The sequence below is a fragment of the Aptenodytes patagonicus genome, chromosome 2 (genome assembly GCF_965638725.1).
Source record: "Aptenodytes patagonicus chromosome 2, bAptPat1.pri.cur, whole genome shotgun sequence".
Lineage (NCBI taxonomy): Eukaryota > Metazoa > Chordata > Aves > Sphenisciformes > Spheniscidae > Aptenodytes > Aptenodytes patagonicus.
Window position 1 is genome coordinate 119,451,015 of NC_134950.1, and position 26,985 is coordinate 119,477,999.

The window sequence follows — 26,985 nt, forward strand, 5'->3', positions numbered from 1 at the left end:
TGCTTCTCTGAGTTCTTGCTTTACTTTCTCCTCTTTTCCATCACCTCTTGAATTCAACGGGTTAGAAAGCTACACGGAGATGCAGGAGCAATTATGAGATTTCATAAGCCCCCCAGTATTATTTCTAAGCACGTAAGTAGCACCAAGCCTGAGTTCAGATCTCTCTCTCCCCATTTTGTGCTATTCTGAAGAAACACCATTAGCGTAAATGAAGATTGCAGCTCTGACATTCAATTGTTTTTTCTTTTTCCCCTTTCAGCTGTTTTTATGGAAGAATCACGGATTGATCTTTACCAGCTTCTGAATGTTGAAAGCCAAAAGGACAGCAATGAATTCACATGTACTCATCAAATGGTAGGCAAAAGCAGTGGAATAACCTCTGGAGCTATCACCACACATTGGCCAAGATGATAGATTTGAAATGTCTGCCTTAAAAGACCAGAGATCTGCTCTCCTACGTCAGTAGATCAAGTTGGTGATTTTGAAAGAACACAAATAAGACACAAAACCATTTCAGCAATTTTCTGAATATTTAAAAAAAAAAATCCCAGAAATTAATACTTAACCAATTTTCCCCCCCCTTTATCCTGTATAAGAATGATCTATTTTATTTTTTTTTCCATCACTACAACTTATATCCTATCATTTTAAGTCTAGACTTATTAAGCCAAGTAAATTCCAACACTAATGTTTGGAAATTAACACCAATTAATCTTGTCTTTGTAGCTCTGATTAGCTGTTTTCACGGTGTCTAAATTTGGAATAAGAAATCACCACATAATGAATTCAGTACTGTAGCAAATGAAAAAAAATTAACTATCTGACTTTATTCAGATTCACATTAAAAGATGTCTTGCTAAAGACTTCTGAAAGGAACTTTGACTAAATGAGATTTTTGCCCCCATTATACAATCCAACCTCTTTTTTTCAGTGTGTAATGATGGCTACTTCTTCTAGATTCTTCTATAATTTTCGTGCTGCTTCACAGTTGACATAATAACAACCTTCATATTCTCATCACTTTCCGTTAATATATTTTTAAAGTATTCTGAGAGATACAGCAGTTCAAAGAGTGGTAAAAGAAAAACAGACAGAAAAATCACCACAAAGTCTTAATAGCTTAGGGGGTCTGCAGAGGGAGAGCATGGAGATACCATTAATTTTCCAATATCCTGAGTGCTAGTGAGCAATGCAACACATTTTGCTCTATTTTCTTTGTGTCAGCATTCAGTATCTGATGACTTTGAACATCTCTGTTCATCCCACCTTCCAGGTCTGAGGTAATTTTTTTCTTTCTTATCAACTGGACTCTCAAGATCTACCTACTTCTTGCTCCAGATGGTCTATTTTTTAGGAGCAGTACAGTGCTGATCACCTCTGGAAGTATTTTTGTCTTGGATAAAGTTTCTTGGCTTCGGAATATTTATTTGCTACTTTTATAAGTCACTTGCATTTCAGTATATTACAATGCATTTACGTTTTTTTAATAATAATGGTACATGCTCATGTGAACACGATTATTCCTCTGCAAGCTGCATTTCTAAAAAAAAAAAAAAAAGATTGATGTTTCAGCACAGTCAGTTGGCGGGAAGCATATGACTGGAAGCAGTTGGCTCATAATTTATTGCCTATATCAACATTCCTACATTTTCTCTTGGACTCAAAAGATCCATCAGGCTAATGCTTGATTAATAAAAAGAAGCAGAAATCCAGTTCCAAAACTCAGAGACAAAATTATAACTTACAGGAATCTTTAGCACAAAAAAAAGAGGTTAATGTATTGAAACGCCTGCAGTATAATCATCTTTGCCCAACAGGAGTAGCAATGAACACCTAACAGGAGAGGTTAGACTGTGGCTCCCATTACTTGGAGCCCCGCCAAGGAAGTTAACAATCCCTACAGATCTGTATCAACACAGCTGATAACCCCAGTGCAGGCAGCTTTTCGTAAATGGGGGGGAAAGAAATACACTCCAACAGATGTGCATTCCACTGAATGGAAAATGCATTAAGAGAAGCTAAAGACGCAATAGTTACATCTTTTAAGTCTTCCAAAAATTATTTAAATAGCTATGTAGATACGCACACGGAGGACATTTCTGTGAAACACGTCTTCCCTCCTAATAATGTGTATTAAAACCTGTTGTAATGTGTCACTGAAAATAACATGGGAGTTTGTGAGCTAGATTTTCTCTTTATGGATGTATTAGAGAATGAACAGGTACATCTTCGGTACCTACAGGAACACCTATTTCACTCACCACTCTACACGCTTAGTCAATCCTGGAAAGTCCACTGTATTACTGGAAATCTAAACTAACCAAGGTTTTGTATGATGTCCTAAGTTGTAGGAATGCAATCTGATTGCAATTTGTTAAATTATTAACTCCCTACTCAATACTGAATTATAACTTAATACATTGCTATATATCTACTAAGCTTCAAAATAACAGAGCAGAAAATTTTATTTGCAATATACAATCTGTGCTTTTCAGTGGAACAGTGCTTGCTAAACAATCAACAGGTGCATGAAAATAATCATCAGAACCACTAAGATAGCCACGTAATGGGTTTCAAACAGCCCCTTTTGTGAAGTTTGCAAGAATGAAGTAACATAATTCCTTTGCTAAGCTCTAATTCCCATGCAGCTGAATGCAATTAAAGTCTAAGACTAATTGACACTACTGGACTCTACTGCAGAGAACAGCACGTTCTATGACCTGTCTTTGCCTAAGGGGAGGCTAACATCTTTCTGTGCTTCAGTTTCTGTTGTCTGCCATGTACCATTAATTACCGATTTATCAGAAGTTAAGAGTAGAACATTTAATTTTGGTGACAATAATAAAAGTGATCCAGAAAGGCTACAGTGCTAATATTGCATCACTATACATACTTTCAAATGCAGCTGTGAGCCATCAGTGAAAATACTTGAAGTCTTAGTTTTTCCATGCTCAAGAAACGTGTTTGACAATGCTTCTGGATGAATGCCATATATGTAGAAGAATTTTCACATTTAAAATGGTCACAAACATTTTCCATCATTTAGCCAATGAAGAACATTTTGACCAACTAATGACTTCAGACTGATTTCATACATGCTATATGCAAGGCAAAAATGTTTTAAATTTATTACTGTGAATCATGAAGTACTTCAGAGAACAAACCAGTACTTTCTGCAGAGGAGAACCGGGACAGAATTGGTGCCTACCAGGCTCTCCCACACTACCAGGGCAGTGTGCCTAATGTTTGTAGCTACACCTCTGCAATCCCATTTCAATCACTGTAGTAAAGACAACAGAAAATAAACAAAATCCCCCAAAATAAAAACATGATCAAGCTTAAATGTGTACTGTGCTACAGAACACCCAGTGCTGCTGGATTACAGAATGATGAAGATAAAATGCGAAACAGGCACAATGAAGCGTTGCTCGGTACCTAATGTACCTTAGAAAACATATGCAAATAGCACGTAGGGGCTCTGACAGCTATATGAATGCACTCAGCATTTTTTGGTGAAGGGAGAACACGTTATCAAGGCATATTTCCCCATTATTTTAACAGTCATTCTTTTCTGCTTTAACGCTACTCAATAACATTTTAGAGAGGAGGATAGAAATAGCGATTCAGATATTATTTCCCCTGACTTTCCTCAGGCTGACTGACAGCTTGACTTTGTGTCCTGGCTTTGAAGGTGTAAGTTTGTTTTGACATGCAGCCTTGTTCTTTTTCCCCACCTCTTCCTTTTATTTTGTTTCTTTTTCACTCTTTCTGTGCTCAACCAGCTTTAAAATTTAAACACTTTGCTTAAAAAAAAGTCCAAGCACTTAGAATATGTAATTGGTCTGCAAAGAACATGGAATTTTAATATCACTGATGTTTTAAAAACATCTTATAAGAGCTTGCATTCGAAAGCAATTTTGGGTTTGGTGCATATGGAGTGCAGATGTATTTACAAGTATTGGCATACTTCAGAGATCTCTCCTTCAATACATTTTCTAAGTGCACCCTTTAATATGCTTGATTTTAACACTTAAATGGCTACTTAACACATTTACTCACTCTACCGAAGGTGAATGATATGACAAAAGCATACCAGGAACCTGTGCCTCCCCCCTAATTCACACATATCAAATTGAATTCTGATGCAATGGAAAGATTCGCAGGAGGCAAAGAAATCTGGAGGCAAAAACATTGCCTACTGCATACTTCAGGCCCCAGTGTATAGCCTATTCAGCCTTTATAGAAATAAAAAATACAGGAGTGTAGTTTCAAAACTACGTATGCACTGGTTTTGCTATGTTGCATATGCTCATGCTCAGGAACAAGCCAGAGGTAAATAACTATACTGTGCTAATTTTCAAAGCCAAATTCCTATCTTAATTGCATAGAATTTTACATACATAAGGATGGAGTAAAAGTGAAGGAGAACCATAAGGATCCCTTCCTAAGATAAGATTCCCTTCCAACTTGAGATATTCTATGAATCTTAAGATAATAAAACCAGTATTTGTCTAGGGTCTCAAAAGAAACATAAAATAGAAGCATTAAGAAAAAAAAGCAGGATATTCCAAAAGCTCCCAGCAGCTTTATAACCAGCAGGGTTTGAAACAGTGGCTTTCCAACCAGCCAGGTTCCTTTCCAGCTGTGAAACATAACAAAATTTTTAACTACGTTCAAGATCCAGAGGTCCAGAACATAGTTACAAAGTCAAAAGTTTTCTCAATTTACTCTGAAAACTCCATTCCCCAGCATCCTGAATCACGACAGAGACTACCATACAATTTTGGGTTTAAGAATGAAATCTGATCAACCCAGGCTTGATAAACTGGTTTTAAATTAAGTACCGTCCATAAAAAACTCTCAAGCTGAAAAAGCACTAAGTGCTAAGTATTGATTACCACTTGTCCTGTACTATATTTATCAAATGAACCAAACTGATGGAATTATCTGATGGGCTCATTATTTATTATGCACTTTTACACAAAAATATAATAGAGTAGCTTAATGGCATGGCTTGAAATTACTTAGATCCAGACCACGTGACTCACTCATGTGTTAATGTACCCGTGAAGTTAATGCAAATAAATGCAGATTTCTCACCAGGTTCCTAGTCCCCCTAAATGATGCTTTCATTTAAGGGGAACTAAACAAGAAAATGGAGAGACTGCGGGACCTCTGCGAATCCAGCGCTTCTGACTGCTTCCACCACAGCACACTGCCTCATCTGCCAGCAGCAAGGGAGAGGCTGTACTCCAAGATACAGATGGTCTGCATTTTAGCAACGACAACAAAATGTTCTTGGATTTCTCATCAGATACACGACATTTAATTCTTCACGAGTCAAGAAAAGTAAGATGAATAAAAAGGTAAAATCTGTGCTTTGTCTGAAAGGACTACCACCTTTTCAGGCTACAACAAGCGCAGTGTTCAAATAGGACGTGCATGTATTCTACTCCAGGAAAAGCCTCTCTCACCTACGATTTGCAAACCTCAGGCACCAGGTTTTCTTCTTGATTCCTAAAAACTCTATTTCAGGTACCCAGATACTAGCATACATAGATGGACATACACATCTGCTGTGCACAGGAAATATAACTGTTGCTGTAATTCACCATATAGCAGATTATCTCTGAAGGTCCCTTCCAACCCAAACCATTCTGTGATATACCATACTCGGGCAAGTACCATTGCAGTCATTTATCACCGCACAACAAGAAGTACTGTGAACCCAATACAGTACTAGCTACCTGTTTTAGACAGTTTGCCGGTACTTCTGTTACTTGACGAGCTATCTCCTCTTGTCAGCACGGTTATCCCACCAAAACTGGCTGTCTTTGTTATGGCTGGCTTCAAATTTCGATTTGAGCTGTCTGAGTCTGTGCTGCTCCATGGCCTCTGGTGGTCTGTCCACTTCAATTCGTTCTCCGTACTGCTCTGCCGACTGCCAGATGCCTTCCCCGTGCTGTCTCTGTTACCCCTACGGACATCAGGAAACAAAGATTTATACACAAACAAAACCAGGTCAGGGCAGAGTCTATCTTTGGGCACCCTGCAGCGAGCCTAATAAAGAAAAAGGAAATACTCTGCATTTATGAAAGCATGCCTGAAACAGGGGATTTGACCCCAATACTCATCTGCCTTCAGCAAGTAAACACTGCTATACCCCTTTACATGCACAGCACTTACCACTGCTCCCCTTTCGCATATATCCTAAGAGCACTTCACCGGATGGGGCTGACGCAGCAGTATTATGCAGCACTGCCGTAGCATTTCTGTTGCCTGTTGACCAGTCTCCTCCCTCAGCAAAGCCCTCACTACTTCTCCCTTTGCTGTCCATCACCTGTAAGGTTTTTCTCACTAACTTCACCTTCTACCTGTGCCTTCATATCCATCCTCCTTATTTCTATTGCACCTTGTCCCCACTCGTCTGCCTCCTCATCTGCTCTGCACTGTCACCCAAAGCCTTCCCCTAAACACGTGTCCTCCTAGCGTGACCCCAATCTCTTCAGTGTTAACGCTTCACTTAGAGACCCATCAGTTGGGGTTTGTTTGTTTTTTCCCCTATGCATACACTAATTGCAAACATCTCTGCGTAAAGACTGCCTGTCCTTGGACAGCTGCAGAGCACCCAGTGTATCGTGAGTGACAACACAGTAAACTGAGAATTTGGAGGAGAATTTGGCTTATTTATGGTGAACAGCTTACAATGTGCTGTTGAAATGACAAAACCAGCATGCCTACTACAGCTTAGTGCACCACGACCATTATCCCAAGTGATGCTAATAACACTAGCTTATGGAAGGCTTAATGGGACTGTATCTATTTTTTTTGGTCCCCTTTCTCCTTGCGAACGTGGCTCCTGCTTTTTATTTGGAGAACCTGCTGAGCTGTGCCACTCGGGACGTGAAGGAGCAGCGTGTCAAAGACGGGATCAGGCTGGTGCGTTCCTTGCCTGTGATCAGAGCCTCTCACAGATGTGATCAGCAGTATTTACCTGTTGACCTTTGCTAGACCCAGACACTGGGAAAGCATGAAGAGAAACAGCACAGAAGCAACAACATAAAAAAAGGAAAAAGGTTTTAAAAAAAATTGTCCATATGGTTTAATTGGAAAGAGAAAAACAAAGTATATTATTTACAAATTCTATTGCATTCTTGTGCTTAGAAATTAACAATTCTCTTATATTTACATTCTAGTGGAAAAGCAGGAGAGAAACAGAATGCTTTTGTATCCCAGTTATCTGTGGTTTTGGGTTACACAAAATTCCTTTTTGTTCCCCAGACTCAAACAGATATTAGTTATTAAGAGTCTCTGTGTGTAAGATGCCTCCTTACTCCTGCATGCCCAATCCAAGACTCTCAGATCATCAAGGCTAGCCCAAAGCATGAAGGAAAAGTTTTTCTGCCTGCTGCCTGTAGCCATGAGACGCAGCTCCAGATGCTCCAGCACTGCTCCTTATCTGGTGCAGTCTCACTCTCTTCTCCGTGGCTGCTGTGCTGACATGCACGGTCAGCAACCACACGTCAAATAATCCCACACCCTTTCAGCCTCACAATGGAAAATTATGTAATATAGACAATATATAGGTTTGAAGTGACACAAACCATCACTGCTACATATGCAAACCCGAATGCATACAGACGTTTAGTGATCACCCTACTTCTGCCTAGCTATCCACGTGCCTTACTGGATGAAGGATATGCTTCTGAAAACATCCATTACTTCTGCCCACTCTGCTTAAGACTTGTGGCAGCTAACTGACTTTAAAAGCAGCTTGGCATGCTCAACTCTGATTTGAACTGAACCTGTGGGAGCTCACGGTGTGGGAAGAGAGTCTTTCTAAGTCTCTCAGAGGAATGCTGTCACCACCAAGTTGGGTCTTCCATTGATCCAGTGTGTCAACTGGTAAAGTTCTCCATGAAAATACGGACTGACTCCTACTGATTTTCCCCGTGGCTTGGGACACGATCTGGGATACGGGATACATCTGAATGTTCTCTGGGCAGAAGGAATTGGAGTTTGGAAGACAGAGGTCACAGAGAAAAAGTTTCGAAACATTTCTGCTTTAGATAAGGGAACTTCAATCAGTTTCACCTCATCGTACTTTTACTTCAGCTTTTAATAAACCAATGAAAGGAAAAAAGGTCAGTCTGGGCACTAGCCTGTGAAACGTGCCTATCGTATACGCTAGAGCATAATGAACTTCCACCAGTCACAGTCACCCCCAAATTGTGGCAGTCTGAGCAGCTGGGCAGCTGAAAATCTGATATCATTCCCGAGCCAGTGATCCATAAAACCAAAGGAAAGGGTCGGGTCCCGTTGTGACCTCCCCATTCAGAAAGCGTGGGATGAGCGGGGTAAGAACTCTGTTCTCCATGCTCCTTTCCAACCAGAAAAATGACATACCCACACCTGTCAAGGTCTCCCTCGTCGAGGACACGGATAGAATCACAAGTGAGAGTTACTGGGAAATGAATATTAAATAAAGTCATACAAACCTAAACAGCTGTCTTTTCTTATGGGTATCATTGCATATGCTACTGTCTTCCAACAGCCTACTGAAAAATGAAAAGAAAGATTATGGTAACAGATATGGTAATTCAAATTTATCTTATCTGTAAAGCTGTATTTAATTTCTAGCAACATCTTCCAACTTGCGCTAGATTCATAGTTTAAAAAAAAAAAACAAGGCTAAAATTGCCCCCCTCCCTCTCCCATAACTGTGCACAGTCAAGTGAACATAAGAAATGTCAGCCAGGGAGGCTGAAGGCCATTTAACATCTCCTGTTACTGAGCAAGGTAATTCTCAGAAGCCAAGGAACCATACATCTAGATCCAAAAGAAAATTCATAAAAATATCACCTAATAAGAACATAAAAAATGCAAGCCAGCAAAATACTGCATATATAATTTTAAGCACTTGCTAAGTCGCTTGGAAATCTCTGCAGCTCGGAGAAATGCTCAGGTTCTCTGATGAAGAAGAAAGGTAAAGCACTTAAACACATACCTAAGTTTCAACACAGCAAATCAACAAGGTTGCTCATGTGCACGGAGCTAGGTATGAGTTTAAGTGCTTCACCTGATCAAAGGCTGTAAGGCATGCAGCAAGAAAAAGCAGTATTCTAAGGAATGCAGCTGAAGTCTCCCTCCTGACAACAACAGTGCAGGCAGTAACAGATGTCCAATTTCCAACCTGGCCTTTTACTGGTCTCCACTTGGGTATGCATCCTCACACGGGGAAAGCTGGTCAGCCAGCTCACGGGTTTGAGCAAAGTGAACCAAGTGCTAACACCAGAACTGGCCACGTTCTTCTGCATGCAGGTGTGGGATTGAATGCATAAACCAATGGAGGCCTGGCTATGAAGTTCATGGGTTACCCCATAAAGGTCCCCACCCTACCCTCAACAGCGCAGTGTCTGAGCACTTTCCATACTGACTTGGGAACGTGAACAACTACGTCACGTTTATTGTCCCATTCTCTCCAGAGAGTAAAAAGTAGGTTTATGGGAGCACCTTCTGTTTGCTTTTTGGGTTCCTCTGTTGCATTTTTTATTTATTTTGATAAAACATATCTCCACAGTCATGATACAGAAGGAGCAGCTGAGGAAATATCCTTGGCTCTCAGAATACGAGGTGGTTAGGTGACAGTGGCCGTTACCTCCTAAGGGACTTCCCTCATTCCACTTTCAGGACCGTCCATTGGAAAAGCTGGACAGTTTGGTTTGTACCATTACTGTGGAGTCATTTTTTATGGGAACAGCCTTACCCATAAATGCATCTGACAGATGTAAAGATGGACAGAGATAGAAATACTGTGAAAGACAACCTCCCCTTCTTTAAGGAGATGATAAACAGTTTTAAAACCTGCACAGGACAGACTTAGGCTAGCACTGCTCAAACACCCACCAGTGAAAGTCTCAGCGTTTTGGTTAAAATCCTTATCTGCCATAAAGGTGCATAATTTCTAAGATCTTCAACGCAGCTAAGCTAATTTATGGCTGCTACAAAGCTAACACTTCGTATTTTGTAGATCTTATTTAAACACAGTTTCTTCTTCCCTTTGCTTTAAATGGGTCTAGTGTGATAAAACGAACATCCGTAAGAACTATCACACAGTAAAGCAAAGTAACAGTTGGCTCAGATACCACCATTTCATTGCTACAATGCAGCAGTAAAGCAGTTCTGGTCGGGGGGACTTGCGAGCCTTCACAAGCAACACGTGAAGCCAGTGCTGCCGCTCAGCCCCACAGGAGACCAGGTTAAACAACAGGAACACAAATGTGGTGTTTCATAAATACCGTCATCCAGCCACTGCTGGAGTGCTTTTTAAAGATCAGTAAGTTAAATTCTAAAGGCACTCCAGAGACAGGTTGAGCATTTGAAATGAAACATTAGGTGGGTTCCCCCCTATACCGCAGTCTGCTTTTTAAACTGAAAAGCAAAGTCTTGGGAAAGCAGCAGTAACACCTTATCTGCTCAGATACAATACTGCAAGGCAATCTCTTCCCCCCCCTCTTAAAGCAGAAAAACACTGCAGATAATATGGATTGCAAATTTGCTCAACAGCTTCCGCATTAGGATAAACAACTATAGAACTATAGATAGACAAAGTAATAAGAGAGAGAAACAGCTAAGTTTAACACCAAAAAAAAAAAAAAAAAAAAGCTATTTTTTACCTGTTTTCCACAAAAAGGTTTTCCTGGGAGCAAACTGACTGAAAAATAAAAAAGGCATTGTATCAGACGTTCTAGATATGCTCTGCTGTTCCAATTCCTTCCTTGATTTTAGAATTATCTCCCCTGTTCAGGCTTAAGGGGATTTCAATTCATGCATCATTTGCATTTGCAGAAGACAAGAGGGGAAAAAAGGTCAAGAATAAGGTCAGGCCGGTAAAATAAATTCCATGCATTACAACACATTGCCAACGAGGGGTCTCAGTTTGGAAACAAACTGAAACTTCTCAGTCCTGAGATCAGAAGAAGGTGGTATGTGCAAAATACTGGCAATTCAAAGGGGTAAAATGTTTTTCCTACATAATACAAGGTGCCACTGGTCTGCCCTACCACCTCAAAGTAAGATTGCAGAATAGCACAGAGCTGCAGGAAGGACAAACAGAAGGAAAGCATGCAGAATTGACAAAGTTCTTCAAAGGGAGAGAAGATACTGCAGTACTGAGAAATACTACGTGATTTCACATTTTACGGTTGGAGAGGAAACAGTCATACCCACATTGAGATATAAAATGATGATAATAATCTTAATAATAATATTAACAACAACAATAGCCTATTGCAAAAACGTTCTCTGCTGGAGGACTTAGATGCCAAGAAAGGTGAAGGGCTCGGAAGAAATAAATCCTATGGGCAAGTGTATAATTCTTTTAGCATTACTTAATTTTTTATGCAGAGAAATGAAGCTGCGCTCAATTTCCCATGAATAATTCTCCCTCTTTGATTTTTTCATTTCCCTCCTATTTCATGTTCACTACACAAAGTGCCTCGTAGCTGTCATTGGATTGTATCTCCATGAGGTACAGAAAAAAGGACAGTCAGTACTTGCACTGAATTTAAACAAGAGGCAGGCAAAGGGAGGAGGGCACCAGAGATCATGCCCATTACTTCTGTAACAATGGGACTCAGCTCAAAGAATAATGCAATGCCATCATTAGCTGTGTCAAATTTTAATGGCATGGGATATGCACGGATTTGGGATGTTTCTGTTTTGAAAAGGGTGAGCTAATGACCTACTCAAAGAGCGCTGGCCAACACCATAAGCAACACCCTGCTCATTCCCAGTGCTCCAGCAGATACATGGGCGAAGTTTTCCCTTGGCACTGCAGCCAGTGCCATCCCATCAATTTACACAAGGAATGAATTTAGCCCTGAGAAAGTAAAGCGGTTTCTCATTAAAGCTGTAATTCGCCCACCCAGCATCCACATCAGAGAACATCTGACAGCTCCGTGGGCTTCCCAGGCGAGCTCCCACCCTGCACTCCAACTAAACACGCAAGGCTCTGGGCTGCATCAGTGGTAAGTGCATCTCTCCTTAGCACAAAGCCTCAGGATATCAGAAGCAAGTTCTCCATTGCCAGGGACCAGATTCCCACCAGCTATAGCAGACCTAGGGGGTTTCACCCCAGGAGGCACAAACTGGTCCACCTAAAACCACTTGGATCCTTCGTACAACTACGACACTGCCTCTTCTCTCATTTTATGTACCTTACTCACAAGGTTTCATTAACAAACATGGCTGTGCAGACTTCAGCATAGTCTACCTACCTATGAACATAGTGAAATCACCCCGTGGGCTTGTACAACCTCAACTACAGGGCTGTGTCTTCACTTTGAGGTTCATGATAGGTATTAGTGCATTGACTTCACTGCAGTCACATTTCCAAAGCAGCATTATAGCTACTCTTCCAGAACAAGCGAGTAAAAACCTTTGCTTAGACCAGAATACGGTGTACTTTGTGTCCCCACAAAGTTACAAAAGCAAAGGGGCACGTACCTGTCTGGAATATTTTTTTTTAAACTTAATTTTATTTTTTCAAGTTTTTAAAGAGACTGGGTCATAAAACAGAATAAATACCTGGGATTTATATTTTATCAAGCAAGGGAAGAGGTCTGCTCCCTTTTCAGTGTCTTGATGGGAACCACTATCAACTGCATTACAGACTTAAAGACAGAGTCTGTAATAACTCCATTTGTCTTCCTGACTGACGATGCTGGCACAGGGCCACACAATCCCTGGAAACTATTTTTCAGTACAGGTTTGAGGCTGAGAGGCAGAGAAGACAGGCACTTTTTTATGATGTTATTCTTACTGTTAAAAAATCAGATGGCTAAGCAGCTCTGGATAGCAATTTAGCTACTACAAGGTCAGGACTTACTTTCCTAATCTATAGCATCAATAATGCTCAATTTAAAACACCAGGAAAGCTTAAGTACACAGCACAGCTCTTGTCAAAAACATTCTTAAAACACTTGGCTCTTGTATACTTATCAAAGACACTGACAACAAATCTACAAAAGGAAGAAAGTTATGCAAGATTACCTACAAATTCACCTCCTCGGAGACCTCCTCATGCAAGATTTCCATTACGGTGCTCCGTATGACTAATTGTCATTTATGAAACGAGTATTTCACTCTTCCAATTTCCGAGAACCTTTTAAAGTCTCAACTGGAAAACGTGCATCAGTTCTGCCAGTGCACTAGGTATACTGGGGGTTGCTGCTCTTGTTTTTAATTACATTAGCCAACATAGATAACTATTAACATGCAGCAATATCCTGCAGTGGATACCATCAGGTAATCATTTTCACGTCAGTTAACAAGACGTGATAGATCTCAGGCTTCCAACTGATGCTTATTGCTTGATCTGCAGCCACAAACAAAGGCTCTGTACAGCAGTACGGGAGTTTTAGTACCTACGGGTTTATGGTAGCTAACATGAGGCATGTCTTTGTTTTGTTTTTATTAATTTTAAACCCTCTTCTTCCTAATCTTTTCCTACTAGAAGGATACGACAGGCTGAAGCCACCTTTTCAAATATTTCTTTTGTGACTCTCTGATCAGAGAGTGATAAAGATCCTCAGTCTTTTCTTAGGTACAGGAATCATGATTTATTTTATCTAAAGGATCTGGTTCTTCAGAATACACTACTTAGTCAAAAATAGCCGTTACAATTAACAACAAAAAAAAATAAAAAGCATGTGTATTTCCTTTAATAAGTTCCATGTGTACCATGGGCAATCCTAGCATTTGTGTAAGTAATAAAAGATCTACATTTTTCAATGAATACACAATGATTACCAGGGAATACATTTATGAACAATGGATGGCCCTTACATGATTCTGGCTCATGAGGTTATACATTGCATTAACCTCGAAGAATGAAATTTCCCCTATGTAATTTGATTGCTAGTCTTTAGAATCGATTTTCTGCGTGCTTAAAAGCAAAATGTAGTGTACCATTTACGCACGCATTTGGGATTCTCAGTTAAATCTACAATTTGAATTAACGCACAGGGAAAGAACAACATATACCTCTTTTTATCCTTTTAGATTGTTCTTTGTCTTTCTTGGACAATCACTTTTCAACCTGCTAAAAGCAACTAAAGCAGTTCAGACAAGAAACTACTTCTTTGCAAGACTCAGATACTCCAGGTCCTCTGCTCCAGTGCACTTGGTTGTAAAATTCACAAACTAAGTTTCCAATAAAAACATGTTTTAAAAAGGAAGGTTGTAGGCTTTGCAACTAAAAAATAACCTTGAAAATAGCTTTGAGCATAACAGCTCATGCAGCGCTGTTTTACTGTTAGCAGCCTGAGAAGTTTGAGGTGCACTTTGTAGTTCTTATTTCAGTGAGCTGAATGATCACCTTTATTAACTATTTATTTCTTCACCAATCCTTTTATTAAGGTATCACATTAACATGCTTCTCAATCCCTGCCACTTGCTATGACTCTACACATGACAGGAGTCATTAAAACCTCCAGCTCCCCTTGTCAAAATTTATGATAGCCAAGACAGCAGATGGAAAACTTGCCAGAAAGTATAATTTAAACTGACTAATATCAGACTAATCATCATAAGGACTATCAAAATGATGGCATTATTCATGAACATATTTATTTTGTTAAAACCTTCCCACTTGGAAATGAAGATATCTGGCGCACCAGAGTACTGCAAAATCAAAGGAAGGGCAAGCAAACTATCTGTTGGCTGGTATGTGGGGTCCAGGTTAAGACATTTTTCACAGCATCTGAAACATGCACAGAAATTTTTGCCCCTGTAACCAGACTGCCTTTCCTCCTAAATTTTGTTCAAGGTTCTGACTCTTGGGCTGACATGTTATCCAAAGAGTTTTGGGTACCTCAAACATGTTCAAAGAGGGGTGCTAGGTGCAACAAGTTATGGCAGTACTCTTGACCTTCATGGTTGCCCTTTGGAGACCTCTTATGCAAGCTCTCTCCATGCATACTCTAATTAGAAGTGAAGTATCTATAATCCATTTGCTAAGGTTCATAAGCAAGGCACTGATGAAGGCTTGGCTACAGCAGTGTAAATAGTATAGAGATAATAAAATACCACATGATTAATCCCTCCCTGTCTCTCTTTCTACATCTATAATTTGCAGGATGACAAGCCTTAGGTACCTACCTCAGAGAAACCTGGAGAGAATTGGATTCATTATAGTTTTAAAGCCCTCTGCAATCATTAAAGTCTTGCATGCAGTAAGTGGCTACCTATAGTAAGAAGCCATTGCTCTCTTTCCTAAAACTGAAAAAAATGACATTATCCACCACCACAACCACTGACATAATCCTAAAAACACCTTATATCTGTGAGGAGTGCTCCACTCAAAAAAGCTCAGCCGAGACATATATTCCTGTTAATATTATTAATACAGCTTGCTGAAATTCACTGCACTACGATGCTCACTAACACCTGCAATAGCAGAGAGAGAGAGCAAATGAGTGGATATGAGAGAGAGAGGGAGAGATATCTAATGTTGCTTATCTTTAAAAATGCTCACTCCCAATCCATTTAAAATGCCTGCCACAAACCACGCTGTTATTTCGGTCAGAGATGCTAACCCAATGGACCACAACAACCTCCTGCTGCAAGCAATTAAAATGCTCACCGCTTGCCTGTCTTTAAAATACAAGTATCTAGAGATAAAAACAGCAGTTCATTGTGGAGCGAGTTTCAGCACACTTTCCCAGCCACCTCTGTTTCCCAGCCTTACATTTGTAGCTACTGCTTGTGATAGAAACTGCATTCTTTTGGAAACAAGTTTCCATATGGTATTTTTAAGCAACATTTTGCCTTGTTTGAGGCCTGCTTCCAAACCCAAAGATTTTTTGTTTTGTACAAGCTCCTTTGTGATAAGCCAGAAACAGCAACTTTCATATAGGAGACAGGTTGCAAAGAGGCTTTTGCAGCCCTTGAACAACTCTAACTCTACCATATATACTGTGACAGTATTTACATCAGATCCACATGCTGAAAGCAAAATGTAAACCAAAAGGCCTCTGCTTTTACTGGAATTGTCTCAGTCAGGAAAGGAAAAGCCAGGCTAAAAACATTTAGATGTGGCAAGCTACTTATAAACAAGCAAAATTACTTTTCACAAATGAGACAATGCACACCTTAAAACTATACAATATATTCTGCTAAAGAAAAATAACTTGGATGTGTGCAACTCCAAAACCAGAGCAAAATAACAGCATATCTAAAATAATACTATTAGCCCTGCAACATATGAACAGTTTTAATTTAAAAGGACACTGCCAAATATGATTTTCAGTAATAGTTTTAACTGGGTTTATTCCCATATTCCTCTAAGTGGCAGAGCTCCCAACTGAGATGTGAGATAAAACATTAAAATGTTGACTTTTTTCTTTTTTTCCTTTTATGACCCTGTCATTACAGTATTATAGCAAATTATAATTTTCTTCCTTTTTCAGAAACATGGAGGTATTGCTCACAGATGTTTCGTATTTAAAATGTTTTCCCTCTAGCAATGTAGCTTGTTGTGCAAGTTCTGATTTTTTGGTAAGGCAGGAATTATAATGCCTATTTCATTTTATTCCTTTCAGAATAAAATCATCAACAATGTGACCAACTCTTTCTGATGGCAGAAATACAGTTCCTTAATCGGTCATTTCAAAAAACCCGTGCAATTCCATGTTTAACCTCTGGCTTTTCTTTGTTCTTAGTGTCTTAATGCTACAGAACTGGTCCAAAGAAACAAAGCCATGAGGAGGCTCTGCAGAAGGACACTTACGAAATTTGATCCAGCTCGAAACAAATATGAAATAAATGCAGCTATTTGAAATCACTGAGAGTGTCCATTTAAATCACTGCTCTTCGGCTGGCAGAAGAGAAGGAAAAAAGAAGGAAACCTAGACCACATGAACGTTCAAAGAAATGGGATAAGCACTCCCTAGACAACATGCTGGGCCTGATCTGTCCTCTACCCTTCTCCCTGCAGCTCTCTTCACCTCCTTCTCCAGAAGCCAACCTCCGCACCTCTCGAGCTCCTCTCGGACCCTCTGCGCCAATTGCCCTTCCCTGTCGCCTCCAGCTCCACAGGGCAAGTCCAGCTGCGGTGTTCGTGTCGGAGGGGAGCAAGACTGACTGACTACCGGCGAAGGTATGGCACTAAAGAGGCAATTAAAACAACTACTCACATCTTGTGCAAATATTCTCTCCCTCACTCTCTGATACTCCTCTTCTCTCTCTTCAATTGATTTACTTCGTCTGTCATCTCTAAATGGAAGAATTCTGTTTTGCTGAGCAGAAAGAAAACCAGGAGGGTTATATAAGTTGAGCTGTTAAAAACTGCCGTTAAGTAACTGTCAGCTGAGAATAATAAATGTTCACTTAAACAAATGAAGCATGAAAACGATTGCTGTCATTCCTGCACAAAGTGCCTGGCGAGGCTGGGCACCTGAGGGTTTCCAGTTAGATACTGCACGCGGGTTTGTAGAGCGATTGGCCAAAACGAGGCTTTCTGCACGGCTTTTGTGGACCCACCGTCTTAAAATCGGGTGTTCTCACCCCAAGCCTAAATGCCATTGCTCTCGACTGCTAAGATTTCTCGACTCTCCTACCGGCTGCGAGGAGCAGGAGGGCAGGCAGCACTGCGCTACCTACAAAATTGAGGAAGAAAAGAGGGAAACTAGGCTGCAAGAGCTAAACTGCAAACCCTAGAAGAAACCCACCAACGTCTATGTGTACAAGGAGAAGTCCCAAATATCGGGCATGACAGTTTTAACCGTTTCCACACCATAAGGAACCCTCAACTTGAGTTTCGCTGGGAAAAGAAGGGCCATTTGTGCCCCTCGGTAAACCGCAGTGCAGGAAATGGCTGTGCCGTGGGAGGGAGGAGAGAAGAAGAGGACCCCTAGCAAGAAATGCTTCATTGGCAATTGGGTTTCGAGTACTGCTCCTTCTCCCCCTGCACCCCAGCACCTAGTGAGATAGGTCATGCTGCTTTCCTTTGGCTGATCCCCATGTTCACCACACCCTGAAAATGGTCAGGGTTTGTTTTTGAAGCCAACTTGGATGCAGCATAACTAGCAAGGCTGCTATGTACAACTGAAAGTCAAGGGGAAAAAAGGGAAAACAAGGAAAAAAAGAAAGGAAATCAGTCCTTTACTGAAAACATGAAGGAAAGTGGCAATGAGAGACTCACTGGCAGGTCCCTCCACAAATATAACCTAAGCAAGGAAAGCATACGCTGTCTTCTTACCTGTGAGAATTTTCTCAAAAAAGCAATTCACGTCAGAACCCTTTTTGGTTTTTTTTGTTAATATATTCCACATACACAGCTTGCACTGGATTGAAACAGCACAACACTCGCTTTTAAAGGCAGCACAAAACACACACATTTCCCTGGCGCTCCCCTACTCATCGGGCTCACGTAAGGTAAGGTAGTGTTATGGCACAGGCAACACAGAGGGGGAACGCCTGCCACAGTACATGCACGACAAGCAAGTATGTTACACAGACAGTGAAAGGTGGTGAGGGCACAGGAGGAGGGAGGGAACTAAAAGATGAAACTGATTAATTTTTGTCAAAGTTTAATTTAGGATGGTTTAAAAAAAAAAAAATCAGCCTGGCCTCACCATCACATGTTTGTTTGGGGCATTTTTTTTTTTTAAATTTTTTTTTTTCCTCTCTCCTTTTTGGGCTACATCAGTTTATCATCAGTCCATACTGAAATCCAACTCTGAATGGGTACAACGGAAGGAGAAAGCTGTAGGGAGCGGAACAACTGCCATAGTTAGGCGAGACATTGAGAAATGCGACTGACACAGCCTTCCACGCAGCCCGGAGCCACCGGCATTCCCCCTCCCGTGGGCATGCAGCAAGTCCTGCACCAAGCAAACCACCCATGCAAACCCACACACTGCCATGGCTGAAGCGGCCACGCCAGGGCTCGATGCTACCCACAGTGGTACGTACGCCAGAGGAGGCGGGGAGGGGGCAGGAGGGCAGGGGAGGAGGAGGAGAGCAACAACAAAAGAACAACAATAACATCAGTCAGCCCACCTTCAAAAACAGAACAAATTTCAGCAACTCTCGAACCGAGAACCAACCTGATTGTCTTCTTTATCAATACTAGAGTTATCTCGCTTCAAGATAAATCGCTTCTGGGATTCTTCACCTTTTTCATCTTTTAAATGTTCAGAAAACCTTTGCTCTGGTCTGCCAGCAAAGTAAAACATAGCAATAAAAAAATCTTTCTTTTGGTTTTGCTTTGATCTTTATTTCTCAGTGCTCTTTGTTTTCACAGAGGCATTCAGTGCAAAAGCAGTTAACATTTGTGGTCATGGTGAGACACTGCCTATAGCTGTCTGAGGCTGCTGTATCATTGCTAACTGTTATTGCTATAAATAGCTTTTGTTGTTGTTGTGTAGCAAGGAGCGGGAATCCAAAGTCTCAGTCACTGAAATATTTAGACTCTCCTCATTGTGACTGAAGGACAGGGAAAACAAATTAACATACTGTATGTTAATTTTCTTCCTTCAGCAGCTGTGACCTCTGGCAACACTGCCGCTTAGTGAAGCCTATCCACCTTTAAAAGTAAGGAAAAACTGATAGAAATCTTAAAAAAAGAAAAACCACCCCAAGAGTTTCCTCACTCCTAATAAACAAAACCGGTAATGGGAAGGACTGATGGTGTTTTGCTTAAACAAAATATTATCTCATCACCACTAAATGGGGAAAACACTCCAGAACAATCACAGAGTATCAATTAGTTCACCAATTTAAACCCATCCAGACATTTATTTATTTTAAAAAGCCAAACCCCACTGGTTAAAAGCTCAACATTTTCAGGTTCGTAAGCTGGGAGGATGCTGTTCCACATTCTCACCTTGCACAAAAAGCAGCATCTCATGTCACCTCACCTTGCGCAAAAAGCAAATTTTAAGAAGCATCGCATCACCCAACTAAGGCGCTGCTAACGCACAAGCTGGTTTTTAAAAGCAGTAATACACTGTGTCACACTGAGGTTTCTATCAAGGAACGCAAAGCTTAGCAGCTCCTTCAGCACAGAGTATAACAGCAGTACTGGTAGGAGATGTTTGTGTCTAGAGACCTACATAAACAAGACACAAAGCTTCCACTGACATTAATGGACCAATTGTGAAGAAATCAAAAGGTAGAATTTACAGAAGTCAGTGACTTTGTAAATAAAAGTCCTCTACAAACTTTAAAATAAAAACCTCAGCTTCATCTTATTTCAGAATGGAAAATTAAACCAGTTGCGTAAATCAGCCACCACTTTGTTGTTATAGCATTCAGATTTGCACTTAACTAATTCACAATGGACTTCAAATCAAAATACAGCACATATTCCTGCCATAATTACAGTCCATTACAATTCATTGTCAGATGTGCAGGAAACGTTTGTAATGAACTGTTAGAAATACAATATTAAGAGACAGCAGCTCTCCTGCCTCTCTTTCTGTATGAATTTGAAGGACTCTCACTTCTGCTCACAATTGGCATTTTTGTCACAAAGCGACAAAACATACTGGCCCGACTTCCACAGTTTTTGAGAGTTCAAGAAACATTTGTCCATCATCCGTAGGTGCTACCACTAACAGATACAGGGCCCAACACATGGAAGTTAGCAGACTCTCAGGATGCCCTCCTAGCCTTCTTTTGGGAAAGCCCAGAGGAGCATGGCTCTCTGCATAGTTTTCTGACCTCATGAGTCGTTAGTGATGTTTCCTCAAACAGAAAGGCTACAAAGCCCCGTTAATGGATTGTTAGGTGGCTTGTTCTGCCTTTGCTCCCATTAATGAGCACTGTGCCTGCACAGCCAGACACGAAGATTCATTCCCTCAAATATTCTGCTTTGACAGGACCAGCTGAGGAATGTTATTTTTCTGGTTTTACATCCTAAAGCACAAACAAAATTTCTGCAATTGTACTATCAGTTTAAAATTTAGTGTTGTAAACTATCTGCTGAGCATCTAATAAACTATATACCAAGCATAATAAATAACTGGAATTTTAAAATGCAGAGGAAAAAAGAAGTAATGAAAAACTAGAGAGAAAAAAGCTTGAAAAAGCAATTTGGGAAAATGTCTCCTCCAACTACTAACTTATTTAAACAAAAATATGGTTTTCATACTTCATAGCATTATTTTCATTTTTTAATCCCATTTTCACTTCATTTGCTATTTATAAAATGTTTCCACTTGTCAGAAGAGAATAGGAGAAGTGCGAGATCAAGCCACGAGCCTAAACTAACGATCCGGTATGTGCCTGTTAATAAAATTAATCTACAAGCCCAGTAGGTGATTAATCTCCAGTTGTGAAAAGAAGTTTGCTTGGGCAGAGAGACTCTGCGAATGTGCAGAGCATTATGGAGCGCCGCGGTACTACCAGCACCATGAGAAGGTCCTTCCCTCCCAGTCGTCACTGAAAGTCTGGGTCACCATTACCAGTGAGGCTGCAAACAGCATGACCAGCTCAGTTAATAAGGATGCAAAGCTCGAGGGAACACTGTCAAGTGAGAAATAGGATACCACAGCAACAAATATCTTCAGGCATGCCAACCTGCAGGCCTCCCTCAAACATTAAAAAACAGAAAAGGACAGTTTACATTTCTTTCAACTAAATATTTTAAAGAAGATATCAGAGGCCAGTGATATTTACACATTTGTGGGTTTTTTTCTTCAATACTGTTTACTGCATTTTCTTTTTTAACATCTATTGCAAAAAAATGTATTATTAGTAGGATACAGATGACAAACAATGTTCAACACCAGTAAGTGGAATCAAATGCTCTAATCATTTGGGTAGAGAAGAGGCTGACTCTGCAAAGATTTGGGTCTGGTCCTCTGACGGAAGTCAGTGCAAGTTCCACATTCACAGCTTTAAAGTTCCCTGTAACCATGTAATGCATTTGCTAAAAGGAAGCAGAGATATTGTGGTTATTCTGGGGAAATCTGTTGCATTAGTTAATGAATCTGTAGGTGAATCAACGGCTTGAAAATGGAAGAAAATAACATGTAATTTTGAGTAAGATGCAGTATACTGTCAATATACTAATAACAGTATATAATTACAGCAATACAGCAGATACAGTGAATTCATCTCATGTGAGTCCTAGATTAAAAACAATCACATTTACTTCTCTTCCAAGCTTTTTTAGCCCCGATACTGTCAGTAGTAGAGTCTGCACAATATACCAAATTGTGTTCATGCATGTAAGGCAATGAATTCATCAAGCTTATTTTCATTACTGGCATAAATTAAGATCTTACTCAAGTCAAAACATGGTTTACAATTATTATTACAAACCCATGGAAAATCGGGAACTTACTATTACCACACTGATTACCTAATTTACACCTTCAAATCCTAACCACACCTCAGTTTAATTTTAAGTGGTAAAAATGGGATTTGCATAGCCTTTTTGAAGAGACACTGAGTACTTCTGAAGACCCTATAGCTGATTTGAGTACTCTAACTATTTAGGCATCTTCTGCAAAAAAACGCAAACAACCAACCTACAATACCTATCCTATATTGGTGGGTTGACCCTGGCCACACAGTACACCCATCTACGTGCTAACAACCATATGCAAGAAAACAGACACACAAATGTATGCTTACAAAAAGTGCTGCCCACCTGTATGACATTCAGTACTTCATTTAGGCTCCATGTCTGGAATCAGTAGATCACTTGAGAACCTCAAACCCCACCACTCCAAAAAAGCTTACAGAGAAAATACCAATTCCCTTTTAAGTCAATAGGATTTTTGCAATTTGGGGACTGTACTGAGAAAACTGGAAAGTATGACCCAATTATACCTTGAAGGATCAGAAACCAACACACGGGGAGGGGGAAAATCACACAGGCTAAAAAAACACAGGGGTGGTTTTTTGTTTGTTTGTTTTTATTTAATATAACCTTTTGATCATCCACATTTTCATTGCTTGACAGCATGGGTGGAAGCAAGACACCTGTGCCCTAAAAATGCAACTTCACAAAAACACAATCGCATATGAACTCATTTAACATTTCCTAAAAGTTGTCAGGTAGCTCAGTTAGTCATCTTTCTGGCAACGTGTTTCATGAACAAAACACAGAGCGTATTTCCTCCTTCCCAGTAAAGCTTTTGATCAGGCGCTATGAATGTTTAAGAGAAATTGGATCTCGGAGTAAGTTAGCGCTCTTTGCCACACAGCCTCAGGCAGCTGCACAGTCCCCTTCTCACCCCCAGATCTGCCAGAAAGCATAGGCCCTTTCAGCAGCCAAGACAGCCTCTCTTCTCCACCCTGCCTAGCAAGGGAAGCACCGTGCTATTCAGGTAGGTGCCAGCAGGATGCCTACAGGGAACCAGCTTCAGCAGGTGTCCTGCAGCACCCAAACCTTTCGCCATGAAAAACTTCCCAAAACTCTCTGAGCATCTGCAGACTTGTGCAAAGTCTGCACCCATCACTCAAAATCTTTGGAAACCTCTTCCTCATCCATTTTCTTTCACAGTGAAAAGAAGGAGAGGATGGATTATGAAATAACTTTTTGGTGAGTGATTAGTTTACCCAATTGCCAGACACAGTGTGTAACAGGCATCGTTAAGCCTCCTGCCTGGTGGTTTTCCCTGGTACAGGAGCACTTCTGCATACTTCACTGCAATATCAGGTCCAGACTTGGGGAGAGTATTCAGGCAAAATATCAGGGCAATACTGCTTTCCCATTTCTAGCAGCTGTGCTCCTTCTCATGCAGCCAATGATCGTTTCAACTCTTTCAGCCTCATTTTTGTGTTGGGAGATCATTATAACAGTCACTTCAAGATATGGGTCAAGTTTCTTATTTCTGTGCTTGGAATACTTTCACTGTGAGGGTGACCACGCACTGGCACACGTTGCCCAGAGAGGTGGTGGAGTCTCCATCCTTGGGATGGTCCTGGGCAACTAGCTCTAGGTGGCCCTGCTTGAGCAGGGCAGGCTGGACAAGTTGACCGCCAGAGGTCCCTTCCAACCTCAACCATGCTGTCATTTTGTGAAACACTGAGTCAGATACAGAGTAACAAATCTATAGCAGAACAAAGCTCCATCACTACCTCTTTTAGATGCTTTTTGTGTCTGCTTTTTCTTTCGCAAGTTGGCCATTATCATTTACCTTTCTCATTTTATAGTTACTTAAAAGCCATCTGCAGTCCTTACTTAAGCAAGGCCCCAACAAAGACACTTTTCTGGACCCATTCCTTACAACAAAGCCTATGTTTTAGAAATGGTAACGCTGGAATGAGCAGCAAAACATTTCTGCTTGTCAGAAAGGAAATTAAGATTTTGATAGCAACATCCATTATAACTTTTTTTTTTCCTACTATCATTATGGTGATTTTAATGTGAGCTACTTCCATTCACATCAGTAGAGTTCCTCTCAGTTTATCTCTGTATGACAGAAAACAGAGTTCACCCCTCAGGCATATTTTTCACATGGACTCTTTAAGGAAAATTCCCCATTACATGCTCAGTTAATGCTTTTGATTCCGGCGTCAACCATTGTAAGTAGTAATGAAAAAACCCCCAAACCCTAAGTACCTTAAGCAGGTATATTCACTATTTAATCAAATTACAGATTTTAAAAACATATTGCAGAGTGGTAATAGCGATCAGGATACACGGACTAAGGAAGTCACAGGGCATTTCCTTGAGTCTGCCATGTTTAGAAGCAAACTAATGCAGTTTCATAGACCTCTATTTGCATGGGAGATAAGAAATGCAATACTGGGGGGGGGGGGGAAATCTGCACTCATTTAAAATAAGTTAATTAGCTCTGAAATAACTGGCTAAGAAACAGGAAACAGATACCACACCAAAAGGACAAATAGAAAGAGACAAGCATGAGCTTTGAACATTATGGTTCTGAAGACTTAGTCACTGTATTAGCAGAGCACATAAACAGCCTAGGATTGTCAGGGATGACATATATACAGCACATAAATCTTTATTATGAGGCACGTGTTTTTGACAGCACCGCAGTGCACAGGCTGTTGCAAAATGCCTTTCAAAAGAAGCAACAACCTCACCATGTGTGGAAAAGATTGGTTTGCCAGTACAGAACCTGATGTAGCTAAAAATCCAGCAAGTGCTGTAGCGCATGTCATTTGCAAAAGCCTCACAGGTAATAGCGAAGCAGCTGTCTGAAGGAAGGCAATATAGGAAAGCAAGTTCAAAAGTGGAGATCATTGCGGTGTGCAAGAGTCTAAAAAAATTAACATTGCATTGCAAATGCAAAGTTCATTTAATGGACATAATGGGGGACAGCATGTTAATATTCCTCTCCTGAATGAACAGCAACACAAAGTGAAAGATAGGGAGGGTAATGGGGCTAGGAACGGGCAAAACACCACCGCTGGGTACCCGCAGGATCATCATCTGGCAAACAAAATGTTCTTACACAAGGATGCCATCAGAAGAGCAATGGGACAGTGAGAGCCGGGGAGAAGCGCTGTTGCTGACAGGATTCAGAGACGTCGTGAAGATTTAGAGCACTCTTACACAGGTGTTCTGATGGTTTAACTGTGTTTTCTTGTTATTTGCACTTGTCTTTAATTAAACTGACTGCTCAGTCCAACATCACGTTGGCCTCTATTTTGAAGGCATGCTGTGACATAGTATGGTGGCCTTTCTTGCTTTGCTAGTTTGTAAATATCTACTACATCTGCCCGCCGTGCTTTTTTTGGTTTTATGCTGGAGGCTCTCCTAGGGCTCTGCATTACTGCCACAGTAAAACTACGTAAGCATTACTGTTTCTTTGCTTTACCTTGAGGGCCAAAACTCTATTATCTGCAGTATAAATTACTGTTTTGATCATGGAGACATGGGAATGTATTCTGAGAGTTCGAGAATTTACAGAGCTTGGAAACAAATATCATCATTGTCAAAAGGCCCCAACTAAATGATGAAAGGCAGAATTCCAGACCTAGAGGTTAAACTATTTGATGAAATTCTCTCAGAATATCATTTTTTCAAGAATGAGGGCCCAGAATGTCAGCCTTCAAAACAGGCTTCGTGTATTTAGGGGCTGATGGATGCTAAAACACAGTTTCAAAAAGTCAGAGTGGGAATTTAAATACAGATAATTGTTAAAGTACAGTGCAGTTATATTATCACAACTTAATACTTAAAGCCACTCAAGATGGCATTTCAAACATTTGAAGGTAAATGCCTCATTAACAGATTGCTGCTTTTACAGTATGAGTCACTAAGAACCTCTGTTATGATGATAAAAGCACATTGAAAGCCATCAAAAAAAAAATCAACCCTGTACAAGACAGTTCCTTCAAGGTGCTGCCTTCTCTGTAGCACATGGGAAAAAAAACTCAAATACCAAATACTACATTTTTCCTGATTAAAGACTAATGATTTAACATTTTTTTCAGAATAGCATCTGGACTGTAAACACGTTCTGTATTTATTACTGAACAACAAGGATGTGAAAAGTCACAAGTTATTTTGACAGGCATTCTCCCCCTCTAATTGGGGTTGCAGATAAGTCTGGCAGGACTGAAAGGAAGAGCTGGTAACACTACATGGAAGCAACATCCCCCTGGGTTTTTTGTTGAGAGTGAGGTTCATGCTGTCACTCTCGCCCACCCCTTCAAGATGCTCAGTCCCAGTACCCCAGCAGCATGATTTCAGTGGGGCTGGCACCAGTAGCGTTTCCCATTATGAAAACGATGGTGAAGGTGAAGGCTGCAGGATGGATAGAGACGATGTACACCGAATCTCTTCCATGCCAAGTTATTCTGTGTGAGGACCGAGCAGAGGGCCAAATCCTGAAGGCTTTCAGAGTATACAGTATTTAAAGAATCTGGTTAGTGTTGAGGTATCGTAGCACAACTCATGACCCTCACAGGCCTTCCTAAAGTTTAATTCCAGAAAGTCATCCTGTTTTAATCTACAGATGCAAAAATCATAGTACATCTTGATTCCCT

At 40.5% G+C, this 26,985-nt stretch overlaps 1 protein-coding gene across 21 annotated transcripts in view; it reads right to left on the reverse strand.

Annotated features, from left to right (window-relative positions):
- ARPP21 (cAMP regulated phosphoprotein 21) overlaps positions 1-26,985 on the reverse strand; it is a 201,952-nt gene that overhangs the window by 56,922 nt on the left and 118,045 nt on the right. For 15 of the 21 annotated variants that reach the window (XM_076330892.1, XM_076330894.1, XM_076330895.1 and 12 more), the window contains 5 exons: positions 19,113-19,221; positions 17,199-17,300; positions 10,677-10,714; positions 8,499-8,558; positions 5,745-5,977 (listed from right to left, as the gene is read on the reverse strand). In XM_076330892.1, the coding sequence (XP_076187007.1) occupies positions 5,745-5,977; positions 8,499-8,558; positions 10,677-10,714; positions 17,199-17,300; positions 19,113-19,221 (542 nt within the window). The remainder of the gene's footprint in view (positions 1-5,744; positions 5,978-8,498; positions 8,559-10,676; positions 10,715-17,198; positions 17,301-19,112; positions 19,222-26,985) is intronic. The other 6 variants (XM_076330905.1, XM_076330902.1, XM_076330907.1 and 3 more) reach the window with 4 other exon arrangements.